The 15,176-nt window shown below is 35.6% G+C and overlaps 1 protein-coding gene across 1 annotated transcript in view; it reads left to right on the plus strand.

The window, feature by feature from the left end:
• The first annotated feature begins 1,127 nt into the window (after positions 1-1,127).
• Positions 1,128-15,176, plus strand: part of LOC101958582 (disintegrin and metalloproteinase domain-containing protein 20) — a 187,931-nt gene continuing 173,882 nt past the window's right edge. The window contains exons 1-2 of the mRNA XM_013360279.4: positions 1,128-3,173; positions 5,184-5,431. Coding sequence (XP_013215733.4) covers positions 1,128-3,173; positions 5,184-5,431 — 2,294 coding nt within the window. The remainder of the gene's footprint in view (positions 3,174-5,183; positions 5,432-15,176) is intronic.

Below are 15,176 nucleotides of genomic sequence, written 5' to 3' on the forward strand. Positions count from 1 at the left end.
TGTTTTAGTATTTCTTAATCTCATTATGTTAACGAACTCATGAAAACTATAGATATTTACACTGGGTTATTAAAAAGGCATTTTACGTGTAAAATATTTTTCCATCTCCAAGTGTGACTCTCCCAGCTAATTTGATTTTCTTTTCATTTTGTTGTGCCTGAGGTTTTGAAAAAAATACTATTTTTTCTCCATAGTATAATTAAATATAAACATTTTCAAGTAATATATCTATATATCAACCCAAGGCATTCCTACCTCCAATTCCACTATTGGATATTGGTTTATTGAATGAAGATATCTGTTATGATAGGATCTTTTGAAGGATAATTGATACTTTGACACTTTGCATTTGACAGGATTGAAATGAGATAGGACAAGTAATAATTTGCAACATGGAAGTGCATATGAAGGACCATCAGAAAAATAATATATGTGAGTATCTTTTTACATGTCTTTCCTTACTGTGACAAAATAATTTCTCATTTGAAATACAAAGAATGTGGATATTTATTCCAAGTTCATAGTATAAGTCAATATTCCCTCATTAAAAAACATAAATTCATCTTTCCATTAAGACACCTTTTGTTGGGTCTGGGGATATAGCTTAGTTGGAACAGTGCTTGCCTCACATGCACAAGGCCCTGGGTTCAATCCCCACTGCCACCACAAAAAAAAAAAAAAAGACATTTTTGTTTCAAATATTTATTGTGAAAATGTTCCCAAATATACATATATTTAGAGAATGGTATCATGAACACACATGTCCTTCATCTGTATTTGATAATTATCAACCTGTGGCCAACTGTTTTTCCTTTGCACTCCACAGTGTGAATCTGCCTCACCAAAATTAAAGAGCAAATCCAACACACTATATGAAGTCTGGCCTTAAATCAAACACTAATGCATTTTAGCCCATACTCTGCTCTTTTCCTCTACTATGGCCTGTTCATAATTTAGTTGCGCAATTCTGCCCTTCTTTCTATTTTTTATTTTAGTTCTGCTACTCTGACAGATTGACCCTGCCAGAAGACATCCCATCAAAGGTCAGTGCTCTTGCAACCAAGTCAAAGGGAGGAGACAGGCCAACAGCACCTCCTGCCCTGCCCCTTCGCCTCCAGTCAAAGCCCATGATGGCTGTGGGTGAGGCCTTCCTGGTGCATGTGAGGATGGCTGTCATGAAATTCTGGCTGGGAATCTTGCTCTTCCTTTCTGGATGGGCCCAGATTGGCCATTCCCAACACCACAGCCCCCCAGAAGTAGTGATACCCTTGAAGATAACTGGCACCCATAGAGGCATGAGGACCCCTGACTGGCTCTCCTACAGCCTGCGCTTTGGAGGCCAGAGACAAATTGTCCACATAAAGGCCAAGAAACTTCTAGTATCCAAACCTTTCTCTGTGTTCACCTACACAGACCAGGGAGCTCTGCTGGAGGAACAGCCTTTTGTCCAGAGTGACTGCTACTACTATGGTTATGTGGAAGGGGACCCAGAATCCCTGGTTGCTCTTAGCACCTGTTCTGGGGGATTTCGAGGAATGCTAGTGGTCCATGATACTGTTTATGAAATCAAACCCAAAAGATTTTCTGCCACATTTGAACATCTGGTTTATAGAATAGACTGGGAGGAGACACGATTCCCACCCACAAGATGTGGACTAACAGAAGCAGAAATAGCACGACAACTGAAGCTTCTTCACAAGAATGATATTATAAATTTAAAGCAAAGTGGCTATGAGAGGTGGTGGACTCACAAGGGTCTTATTGAATTGGCAGCTGTGGTAGACTATGAACGATACCGTCATCTGGAAAGCAATATCTCAAATGTGGAGGATGAAGTAATCTTGGTTGTAAATGCTGCAAATGAATATTATAAAGCACTGCAAATTGATTTGATTTTATATGGCCTTGAGGTCTGGAACAAAGAAAACCCCATAACTATCAGTACGATGGCCGATACTCTGTCAGAATTTTGCACTTGGAAGAAAATTAGTTTTGAAACCCGTATTCACCATGATACTGTACATCTTTTTATTAAGAAGTCATTTGGTAAACTCCTTGGCCTAGCCTTTGTTGGAACAATATGCAATAATGTCTATAATTGTGCAATTGATTCTTTTGAAGGTGACTCGGTTTCTTTTTTTGCATACATTGTGGCACACGAGTTGGGTCATAATTTGGGTATGAAGCATGATGAAAACACATGCACATGTGGGCAGAAGACATGCGTCATGTATCCATCAAAAACTATTTCAAGTAAATTTAGCAACTGTAGCTATGCCAGCTACTGGGACATTGGTTCAAGAAAGAGCTGTATACATGATACACCAGACCCAAAGGCCATCTTCTCAAAGATACAGTGTGGGAATGGTGTTATTGAAGAAGGAGAGGAGTGTGACTGTGGATCCATGAAATTGTGTTCAGAAGATCCTTGTTGTTCGATGAACTGCACCCTGGAAGCTGGGGCTGTTTGTACTTTTGGACCTTGCTGCAAAGACTGCCAGTTCTTGCCATCAGGCACAGAGTGTCGGAAAAAGGAAAATGAATGTGATCTTCCAGAGTGGTGCAATGGAACTTCACATGAGTGTCCAGGAGATGTATATGTGCAGGATGGGTTCTCTTGCATGGACGGTGGCAACTGCTATGAAAAGAGATGCAATATACGGGATGAACAGTGTAAGCAAATTTTTGGCATGGAAGCCAGGAGCGCCAATGAGAGGTGCTACAAGAATTTGAACACCCGAGGTGACCGTTTTGGTAACTGTGGTCTTGGTAAACAAGCATATATTAAGTGTGATATATCAGATGCCCTCTGTGGAAGAGTTCTGTGTGAGAATGTGTTATTCATTCCCTATTTGAGAAATCATTCTACTGTGCACTCGACTAATTTAAGTGGTGTCACCTGCTGGGGTACTGACTATCATTTTGGGATGAACATACCAGATATTGGAGAAGTGACTGATGGCACAGAGTGTGGTGCAGAACGTGTGTGCATTGACCGGAAGTGTGTATTTAGGTCCGTCTGGGAAAGTGACTGTACACCAGTGACCTGCAATAATAACGGGGTCTGCAACAACAAAGATCACTGCCATTGTAACTCTGAGTGGGCTCCACCCCGCTGCTTGAAAAAAGGCTACGGAGGGAGTGTTGATAGTGGCCCGCCTCCTCAGAAAACGGTATCAAAGATGGAAATTTCCAAGAAAGCACTATTACTAAGTTTATGGATTCCTACTCTCCTTTTATTTAGCTGTTGGATTTTGGCAGTTTGGAAGATGCAGAAATATTAGTAAACAAAAGAGCAAGGTGTTCAAACTTCATCTGAGGAAAAGAAAAAAAGAGCAAATATGTTCCATTTCAGAAAATAAACCTAAGCCTTAATGACCTTTTTGGTGTATTAAATTTTAGTGGTTATGTGGGTCAGAGACCACTGCCTGAAAAATCCCAGATTTCTATTATGTTTCCAAATTATAAACATTAGCTATTATTAAATGTAAGTTATTCATAGCATAGTTCTACTTTTCATTTTAAGGAACTTTAATGGAATTCATTCTTTGTGTTTCCCAAGCAAAAGCCCACTATGTGGATGGAATCATGAGAGTGAGTGAGTGAGTGAGTGAGTGTGTGTGTGTGTGTGTGTGTGTGTGTGTGTGTACTTGGAGTCTCTCTAAACCACCTTCCCCTTTTCACTCTGCTCTATCACATAGAGAGAGGAAACACACCCATCTAACCTCTTTGCCTAGTCCTCCCTAGTACTTTCTGCCCTTGGGGGAGCCAGAGGGAGACCTGTGCGAACTGTTAAGGTTTGCATCCGTATCACCTTGGTTACAGCTTTCACCTACACAGCAGCAGTAGCTTTCAGCCTGTGCATGATTCCTAGGTATATTTAATAATTTCCAGGATCAAAATTATCATCAGTCCCAGAGATACAGCAAAGCTACCAAATAACTTACCCTCAGAATCCTGAGTCCTGGTTCTCTGAGCCCTCCACCAGATTCCAGAGGTTCAGCACCAAGCTGGGTGTACCTGTCTTCAGAGGTTGGGGTCCTAGAACCATAGAATCTATTCCAAAGCTCTGAGTTTGTATATCCCTGACCTCTTCCCATTGATCTCCAGTCCTAATGGTGACAGCTATGCCTTCTACTTATGAACTAGTGGTTGTCTCAGGGGCGTGGTTTCTCATTTTGTGACTGAATTCTAAGTTCTATAGAACTTACGTTCATACAATGGAAAACATGGAAATGACTCAGACATCAGAAAGTTTTAAATTTTCTTACTACTATCCATTATCATCTTGGGAAATTTCTTGTAAGGTAGGTCTGATTGCAATGAATTCTCTCAGGTTTTCTTTGTCTGGTAAAGTCTTTATCTCTCTCATATTTCTTAAAGATATTTTTGCTATATACAGTATTTGTGGTTGCTAGTTTTTTTCCCCCTTAGCACATTAAATATATCATTTTAAATTTTTCCTGCTGTAAGACTTCTGTTAAGAGGTCTACCTCCGTACATTGGAATACTTACACTAATTACTTCTTTTATTGCTTTTAGCGCTCTCTTTTTCTTTGACCTTTGAGAATTTTATTGTAATAGTCAGGAGACTAGCTTATTTGGGCAGAATTTGTTGGTGACCTTTGACCTTCCTATACCTTGATATTTGAATTTTCCTCCAAGTTTTGAAAGTTTTCTGCTATTATTTCTTCAAATAAGCATTCTACACTTTCATAGTCTGTCTTCAAGCTCACTGATTACTTCTGCTTGATCAACTCTAATGTTAATGCCTTCTAGAACACTTTTCATTTTGTTTATCATATTTTTCTCCTCCATATTTTTCTCTGTTGGAATCTGTTTCTTATTTTAATCTTAGCTAAATTTTTCTCTTAATTCTCTGAATTATTTCTCCTTATTTTCTTGAAGTTCACTGAGTTTTCTTAAAATAGCTACTTTTGAATTCCTTGTCTGACAATCATCTTCTTGTCTTTTGAACGAGTCATCAGCACCTTGATTTATCTACTTGATAAAGCCATCTTTCCTGGGCTTTTATTTCTTGTTGATTTCTATTTCTATGTAGGTATGTATCACAAATTTGGTTTTTCTTCATCTGCATATTCTGGGTAGAGTGAATGTTCTGTACCAGGAAACTTGTTAGAAATACTGAGAGGACTGATTTTTATTTTCTGATTCCTCTTTAGAGGAGAGTCAAAGTCCAAGTTAAATGTGAATTTCATAATGGTTCAACTGCTGTTTCAGTGTCCCACCTGGATGAGCCCATAGGAGATTCAGAGAGAAGACCCATGCTGTGTGGAAAAGGCATCCAGGCTCTCCATTCCAGAGGATCTGTGGACCATGCTTTCTACAACTACACGGGCCCAAAGGGTTTCTCTGGGGCAGTGCCTCCTCTGGTGAGGATGGAGTGCTGCTGCCAAATTCTGGGCACTGGGTACTGCTGCTTGCCCCACTCGCTGCCTTGTCACTAGCAGGCCTCAAACGGTTCAATCTCACTGGTGTTCACAACACTCCCTACCTGCTGATAAAAGTGTCAGTCTCCTGGAAAGAACCTAAATTAGAGGGGAGGCCAAATGCCCTCTTCTGACTCACTCTTATGAGTACAGTGGGACTATTCACACTTGGTATCACAGAAGGCTGGGGAGAAGGAGCATTTGGACATAAAGAAACATTCTCAATACCATCCAATCACAGTTCCACTCATCTTTTGAGTCCAAAGGGGCTTTATATAGCCACACTTTCTGGTTTCCTTAGTTCATGCGAAGGATTTATTATATGTGGATAGTTTCTTAAATAGATGTTTCTGTCGGAAATTAATATTTTAGGGCGTACTCCACAATCTTGTTCCACCTTCTTTCAGGAATGTTGCTGACTTTGAAGGCTTTGTGGGATGCTTGTGAGACCGTCTGGAATTTCTTAGAGTCATAATTTTCTAAAACCATGTTATATTTCCATATGCAAGACAGCAAAATTGGGCTTCTGTCAAGCACATGTCCTCTTTCTCTGTTAAGATAATTTTCTGATTTTGAATTTGCATGTAGTATAAAGTTGGAGATTTGGGCTATGAACTTTTGTGTAATAGAGATTAAACCCCATAATCTTTCAGAGCTGAGGATATAGAATCAAATAGAGACCTGGTGGATAACATATTAGGCTCAGACCTGAGCAATATGGTTTCAGAGGCTCAGTTCATAGTCAACCAATTCCATTGCTCTGAGTCCAATGTGAAGCAGAACATCATGACAGAAGGACATATAGGAACACTATGCAGCTTAAGGTGGCCCCAGAAACAAAAAGGGAGGGGAAGTGGCTTCAGGGAAGATGAACTTTTCCAGGGTGCACCCCAATGAACCACCTCCTCCAGCCACATCTCACCTGTCACAGACACCACCAAATACAACAGTCCCTTTTAATAATCTATCCACTGGGTTAATCCACTGATTAGTTGCAGCTCTTATATTATAATCATTTCAACTCTGAACATTCCTGCATTAATAGAAACTTTTGTAGAATACCTCATACTTAGACCATAACAACTTCTGAATTTATTAATTTAGATCGCTTTTTTTCTTAGTTTAAATAGTCATCAATTTTTTATACTTTTTCAAAAAACTTTTTTCAAAAAATCATTGATTTCTGCTATGGTTTGCTATGGTTCATGATTTTCTTCTCTAATTTTTACTCTTTTCCTTTCTATACTAACTTTAAAATTAGTTTGTTCTTCTTTCTCTAGTTCTTTGAAATGTAAATGTAAAGTTAGGAGTTTTTTTTTTCTTCAGATCACTCTTCCTTTTTAATATATGTGTTTATTACTATAAACTTACCCTTTAGTATTTTTTTTTTGTATTTTTGTTGTATTTCACAAGTTTTGGAATGTTTTGTGTTCAGTTTTATTTATTTATTTATTTATTTTTATTTTCTAATTCCTCTTTTGAATAACTCTTCATCCAGTGATTGTTTAAGACAATATTGTTAAATTTTCAATTACTTGTGAATTTCCTTGTTTTCTTAATTTAATTAAAGCCCTGTCTCATTTATTTCGGTTAGGGGAAAAAATGGTATGATTGTAAACTTCTCAACCATGTTAAGATTTGTTTTGTAATATAATAGGTGATCTAACCTAGAAAATGTTATAAGGGAGCTTAAGAAAAATGTGTATTCTTTATTGTTTGTTAAGATCATTTGATCTATAGAGTTTGTTAGTTTTTTCTTTATTGATTATCTGTATAGATAATCAAATGTTGTGGTACAATCATTCTTAATTGTTTTGTGTTTTAACTATCTATTTAACTATATATCAATTGTTAAAAGCAGAACACCAAATTTTTCTAGTATTTCTGTATTGCCATCAGTTTCTCCATTTAGGTTTATTTGTATTTATTTTATATTTTAGGTGGTCTTAATTAGGTGCATAAATATTAATAATTTTATATCTTCCTATTGATGTGGATTTTATTATATAACTGCCTTTTTTTCTGTGATGATTCTGAAGTAAAGTCCATTCTGTCTGATATAAACAGACAGCTGTGTTTTCTTTTTGGTTTCCATTTCATGAGAGATCTTTTCTAATTTCTTCATTTTCAGCCTATATATCCATATCTAAAGATTTTCTGGCAGTTCATATATTTCTCAATATTGTATTTTATCCATTTAGAGATGCCATGCCTTTTACCTAAGGAGTCTGATTCATTTAAACTTAAAAAAGTCATTGGTATTTAAAAGGCTTACCAGTGCCATTTGGTAATTGTGTTGTTTTGCAGTTATTTTGTTCCTCTCTGTCTTTTGTCTATCTATTACAGAATTTTTTGGAGTTACCACAAGCCTTGCACAATTATCTTTTGTTTGTAACCATTTATATATTTTTATAACAACTTGATTTTTTATCACATTCAAAACTGTAATTTTACTATATTACACACATTTTTGTTTTCATGTAGCCATTGTTCTCTTATTTTTATTTTACATACCCATTAACAAATTTTGTGGCACAATTATTCTTAATTGTTTTGTGTTTTAACTTTATATGACACCCAAAATTAGTTTGTGCAGCACTATTACAGTGTTGCATTACTGTGTATTTGTGTATGTATGTTTACCTCTACCAGTGAGATTTATGCTTTCATATGGATATTTATTTGTGTGTAGGATAGGTTTTGTTTAAATTTGAAGAACTCTTTTAAGCTTTTCTTGTAAAACAAGTTTAATGGTGATGAACTCCATCAATTCTTGTTTGTCTGGAAAAGACTATATCTCTCTATCATTGTTAAAACATAGGATTGCCTGATACAGTTTTCTTGGCAGGCAGATTCTTTTTTTCACTTGGTACTTTGAATATATCATCCCACTTTCTCCTGTACTACATATTTATTCTGAAAAATCCACAGATAATCTCTGTATGTGATGAGTTTTCTCTATTTTCAAATTTCTCCGACTTTGACTTTTGTTACTTTAATTATAAATTGTCTTGGTATAAAATCTTTTTAGATATATAGATTCTTAAAAGTGACACATAAAAATTAGACATATTTATGGGGTACCATATGAGGCATCCTTCAAACAAAGCATACCATCTCTATTTCCTCAAACATATATAATTTCTTTTTGGTGAAAACATTCAAAATAGTTACGATAGGTAGAAAAAGCCAGACAAGGAAAGAAAAATATTGCACTATATTACTTTCATGAAGAATCTAAAAATGTCAAACTAAGAGCAATAGAGATAGAATGGTGATTGCTTGTGATCCAGGAGTCAGAGCAATTGGGAGTGTTGGTCAAAGGGTAAAAACTTACATTTGTAAGATGAATAATTTCTGGAGCTGTAGTGTACAGAATATAAAATATAGTTAATGTATATGTGAAATTTCGGTAACTATTCAAATGAAGAAAATAATTTATGGGAATTATTATACAAAATATTCTTACATTAAAACAACATGTTCTACTTTAATATTTTTATATAATTTTAGTTGTCAAACATACCTCAATAAGACTACAAAGTATAATGTTAACATAACTCTATGTCCTTCACATACTAATATTGAGCTTAGTGAAGCTTATTTTATCAATCGGTAGAAAATTTCTGCTTTAAGCTTCATTTTTAAAAAAATCTCAGGTTAAAGAAAACCATTTATTTGCTACTGAATATTCTTCATACTTGTCTTAATCAGCTTTTTCAGTGCTGTGACTAAAGGATCTGACAAGAACAATTTAGAGGAGAAAAAAATGTATTTGAAGGCCCCGGTTTCAGAGGTCTTACGCCATAGTAGGTCAGCTCCATTCGGGACTCAAGGAACATCCTGGTGGTAGAGGGTATCAGAGGAAAGCAACTCATATCATGGCCATCACAAAGCACAGAGAGAGTCCACTCACCAGATACAAATATATACCCCAAAGCCATGCCCCAATTCCCATCTCCTCCAGCCACACCCCACGACTTCAGTTAATCCCATTATGGATTAATTCACTGGTTAGGCTAAGGCGATAACCCAATCATTTCTCCTCCAATCCTTCTTGTATTGTCTCACACATAAGCTTTTGGGGGCGCACCACATCTAAACCATAACAATATTATTCTATTATTTTGAATTCATAATCTGTTTTCAGATTCTAAAAGAAAATCTCTCCAACAGTACTGATTGAATTAAGATGGACTTTTATAAAATTTATGCAGGAAAAAAATAATAACATAGTCATAAATAGTGTAGAAACTACAATCATTAATTATTTGTCAGGCATTTTTTATACACTGCAGAGAAGGTCTATAGGAATTTTTCCTTCAAATTTACTTTGTGGGTTTATCACATCACCAGCATGATGAATTTTCCACAAATCCTTAATAAGTTAATCATGAATTAAAATAAGCCTTCTGTAAACCTTAACCTTCCTGAATTGGTCCTATTTAGAGTAAGGATGAAAAAAGGCAAAGCAGCAATTGAGGCTATTTCAATTTGTTACAATAATTGTATATCCACTAAATCTCCAAGCTCTCAAACTGCAACACTATGGAACCACAAAAGAGGTTTCTACTTTTTAATTTTAATCATTCTTCCAACTAACTTCCAAGATATATGAAAAACTAACTCTTTTCCCACTTGACTAATGTCTTTTATGATTTTTTTTAAAACAAAAATTTTAAAACTTTTTCTGTTTGTTTGCTTCTAGGCAAAACTGCATGCTCACTTAAAATAGTCTATAAATGGTTTTTTTTCCCTTATTGATGCAAATCTTAAAATAAAAATATCATAATCCAAAATGGTCCTCAAGTATCCAATGAGTGTTAGTAACTGAATGTAGAAATGCATACAATCCTGGGCCCAGATTCATGGAAGCTGACCATCTAGTTAAGAAGTTATAGAACAACAACAAAACTACTTATATGTAATATGCTTAGATATAATATAGTCTAGTATATAAATGTATTAGATGACAATTACTGTGTGCCACATCTGCCTAACCACTTTACATATATTAGTTCATTTAATACTTAACCCTACAGGATGGTTACAATTATTATTATGATGATTTTATATGTAAAGAAATAGAAGACAAAAAAATGGAGCATGGTAGAAATAAATTATGAACCCAGCCAGTCTATCATCTCCTGCATTTATCCTTTTATTTACTATACTTTACTGTCTCTTCTGTTGTATGATGTTCAATAATGGCACTATTAGCGTCAAGTTAATTGCACACAGAATGAGTACAATGGAAGTACAGAGAATAAGAAAAAAGTCACTATGGAATGAAGCAGTTGGGAAAGATTTCAAGTATAAAAGAGACATGGGGTCAGTGATAATCAAACAGAAAAAAAAAGCTATCTTAAGCAATGGAAAATTCATTAACAAAAGCAAGGAGATGAGAATAAGATTTTAAAACTTGAGGTATGTTAGCCAAATGTTTTACAGGCACCTCAAAGTCTATATGCCACTTTGACTGTTCATAATGATCTTTTTTCGTTGGTAAGCCTGTTTTCTGTCTCCCTGACTAGTACATAAGTTTCATGGGAACATTGTCTTATCTGCCATTTGCTGACTATATAGGCTTAGTGCTTTACATAATGTCTTGCACATAATAAGTGCTCCTGTATCAGCTAAATGATTTTTTTATAAAGAAATGAAAGTCTAAAATTTTGTTCATCTCCTCCCAAAAACAACAAAATAATAATAATAATAATATTCAAGTAAGTTTGGCCCTTTTATGTCCTCTTTATTTCATGAGTGGCATTTTACATGTTTAGGCAAAGAATTCTAGAAATCATCTTCAACTTGTCCTCCCTTATTACCACTTTTCATACATCCAGTCATATAATTCTGTCTCCTTCTTCCTTCTAATTGCCTTTCAGATCCTACTTCTCTTTGCTCACCCTGACACTGCTGCTTTCTAATGATCACATACTTGGTTCGAACGAATGCTGTAGCCTCTTGACTCATCTCCCTGACCTTGATATTTTTCTATTCCAATCTCAACATTGAACATTGTCGTCATAATAATCTCTCTATAATACAAGTCTGATTAAATGTTTATCTTGCTAAAAAACATGCATCAGGTTCACACTCTTTGCAAGATAAACTGTAGGTGCCTTAAGATGGCTTAGAATGTCCTCATGGTCTTCTGGCCACTACAGAATTTTAATCTCATTTTCACAGCAAACCTAACCATCTCCAACACTGTGTCTCTTGCCAGCATATGTTTATCACTGATGAATTTTTTTGAGTTTATACAATGGGTTTCCTCTCTTATTCCTTGTTTGTGTTTCCTTAACAACAAAAAACACATTTCCTGAATATCTCATTCCCTCTTCCCACTTTCATCTTGTTCTACTCATCTTTCAGGTCTTGGCTCTAACACTTTTTCACTGAAAGCCTTGGAAAGTCTTCTGTAAGTCACAAAAGGATATCAATTGCTCAAAGATGACTTCTTATCTCTATTAGTCCTCTTCATCTTTTTTTGGGGGGGGCGAGGGGTTGGGGGGGTTGGTAATAGGGATTGATCTCAGGGGCACTCAATCACTGAGCCACATCTCCAGCCTTATTTTGTATTTTACTTAGAGACAGGGTGTCACTGAGTTGCTTAATACTTCACTTTTGCTGATTCTGGCTTTAAACTCATGATCCTCCTGCCTCAGCCTCCCAAGCCGATGGGATTACAGGCGTGCACCACAGTGCCTGGCCTTTATCATCTTCTTGATGTACTTGACAATTGCTTACCAATGATCTCTTATATGAGAAATCACTGAGGGTAGATGTCAGTGATTTATTATTCATTATTTCAGAGCTAAGATCTAATAAAATTTAGGGTTATTATCACAATTTTCAATAGTCATATGCGATGAATATATAATATTTACTCAACTGAGAATTTCACCATTGCTTCTGAATTGGCTACAGCTACCCACAGTAAAGATGAAAGGATATTAATACCCTTATCTTATAAATAGAGTTGAAGAAAGTGGTGTTAAATACCTCTTTCCCGAGCATAGAGTTGTCACATATCTCAAAAGTAAAAATAGGTGAACTTGAAATCTTAGTAATAGAAAGTAGTTAAACTAGAGCGTAGGGAAGAGAATAAGTAAATAACAAAGTTTTATACCTGGCGGAAAATATCTAATAGATTTAAATGTAAAAAATCAAAACCCCTGAAGGGAGATGAGAAAAGAATAACTATTTCTTCAAATAATGTCTTCAAATATTAAAATTTAATGAAAATCATTGTCAAAGATAATAAGAAACTCAACATTCCCCAACCACAGTTAACAAAATGAAAACCACAACAAGCTACATCATAGTGATAGTTCTGAAAATCATTGTTAAAGAGAATATTTTACAAACAGCCAGTGAATATAACACATGTAGTTTCAGAGAGTGATAATAACAATTATCTCTAACTTCTCACCCCTTTTGAGACTAAAGAGAACAGAAAAATATCTTGAAAGTCTTGGCAGAAAAGAATGTTGTTAAGCTATAATTATATAACTAGGAGGGATTTTTTTCAAAGATGAATACAAATAGACTTTACTAGACAAAAGCTAAGATAACATGTTCACCAGAGATGGACTATAAAAAAATCTTACAGGACTTCTTCAGGAGGAAAGGAAATAAAAATCCAATCTCTGAAATAAAGAGTACCAAAAATAGAGAATATAGAGGTATATGTATAACATATTTTTATTAATTTTTTACAAGTTATGAGGTTGTTTAAAGCAAAAGTGATAATGAAGTGAGGAAGAAGAGAAAGAAAGGAAAAAGGGAAGATTTACTGTAAGGAATTGTCTCCTGCAATTATGGAGTCTCAAGATCTGCAGAATGAGTTAGTGAGTTTAAGTTAGTTTAAGTTGGTGACTGTGTTTAAGTACCAGAAAAGTTTCTTGTATAATTCCAGTATGAAGGCTGGCAGACTTGAGGACCAGCAGGAGCTAATGTTCCAGTTCAAAGGCAGTCAAACAGGAAGAATTATGTTCTTTGGAGTCTGGTCAGCCTTAGTTTTATCCACACTTTCAACTGATTGGACAAAGACCCCCCTACACACCCACTCCTATATTAGGGAGAACAGCGTATTTTGCTAAGTCTACCAACTTACATTCATTTCATCCAAAAAAAAAAAAAACTTTGAAAATTCCCCCCCAAACAATATTTGTGAAAATATCTGGGTACCCTGTGAATCCTGTAAACACAAGTCTGCCCCTTGTCAACCTGGCATCCATGACATCTCATTAAACTACACTTTATGTCCAAATAAAGATAATAAAAGCTGATAATTCCATCTAATATGCTATAGTTACAAATGCTTGTAATCAAAAACATACTAATTCTTTCGCCAGGCTAAGTGCTTACGTAATGACTGCTCTTCTCCTTAATATCTCTGAACTTGATAACTATGATGTAAACAATATTTAAGTACCATGATAAAATGTCAATTCATCTCATGTTGCATAGAGGAGATAATGAGGAAGAAAACCAAGATTCACCCATATATTCATGACAAAATAGTGAATACTCATGACTACTACAGCCCTCATTTATGTAACTGGTCACATTGATATAGCTGGTATTCATAAGTGCCTTCTTCCAGTGATCATTCCACATTCCATTTACCTTCAGCAAGCACCTCAGCTGGCTGCTGTTCCTTATTAATAGGTACCTTGGGAAAAAGCATTTGACAGATCAATAGGTACATACTAGATGTTAGGGGATACATTAACTTGATCAAGCAATGAAACTATATCTGATATAGCAGCTGAAATTGAAATCATAATGTGGATAAATATAGGGTAATCTGCTTGTATTCTCCAAGACCATTTTCTGTATAAGCCAGATAGGCTTATTGAATGGGCATGTGGTGGGTATCACCACTTTTATATTTTTCAAGTCCTTGGTAATAGTGCTAACCTCTGAAATATGTAGTATTAATTTAGATTTACTATTTTCCTAGGTAGAGGCACTTCTAGTGTCTTACACTTGGCTTCTCTTACCATTATATCTCTCATTCCACAGGTCAGGGAACCAAGGTGGAGATTCTTTTAGGAGCCAAGTTTATTTATTTTGATTATACATTTTAGAACTGGAGAAATACCCATTCAGGAACCCAATGGACCCACTGTAGGATAGTTCTGAACTAAAATTGCACTGATCATCTGACCTCCGTAAGACCCTAAACTGGTGAGCCACAGTGACATTTGGTTTCCTGGAATTAGTGTTAGTTCATATCGAGGGTCTGGTAATGTACAAAAGGTCTGATTATTTTCTTTTCCCCAGTGTGTGGTTATTCTGATAAAAAAGCATAGGCTCCTTTGAGGGATGTTTGGAAGAAAAAATCAACTGTTTAAATTGTTGTCAACAAACTAGGGGTATTTCCTTAAGTGTATAAAGTCTCTTCTTCACTTAAGAGATTTTTAATCTATTAAACTGACTCATGTCTAGGAATTGATTAAGGGGCTATGACTTTTATGAGCAACATCTTCACTTGATCTAGAACTTTTCTGTTTGTACACTTAAAGTAAGAATTCAGTAGGTTTCCATTCCCCTTCATTTCTAGGAACATCATGATCAGGTAGCCAACATCAGTCTATGTATATCAGATCATGCTATTTGCTACTTTAACACTGCTGTCCATTATGGTAATCACATTCACCTTGCCTTTGGCAATTAATTACAGCCACATGGCACCTGCTCCCCTAGGATCCA

Source organism: Ictidomys tridecemlineatus, chromosome 14 (assembly GCF_052094955.1).
Source record: "Ictidomys tridecemlineatus isolate mIctTri1 chromosome 14, mIctTri1.hap1, whole genome shotgun sequence".
NCBI classification, from domain to species: Eukaryota; Metazoa; Chordata; class Mammalia; order Rodentia; family Sciuridae; genus Ictidomys; species Ictidomys tridecemlineatus.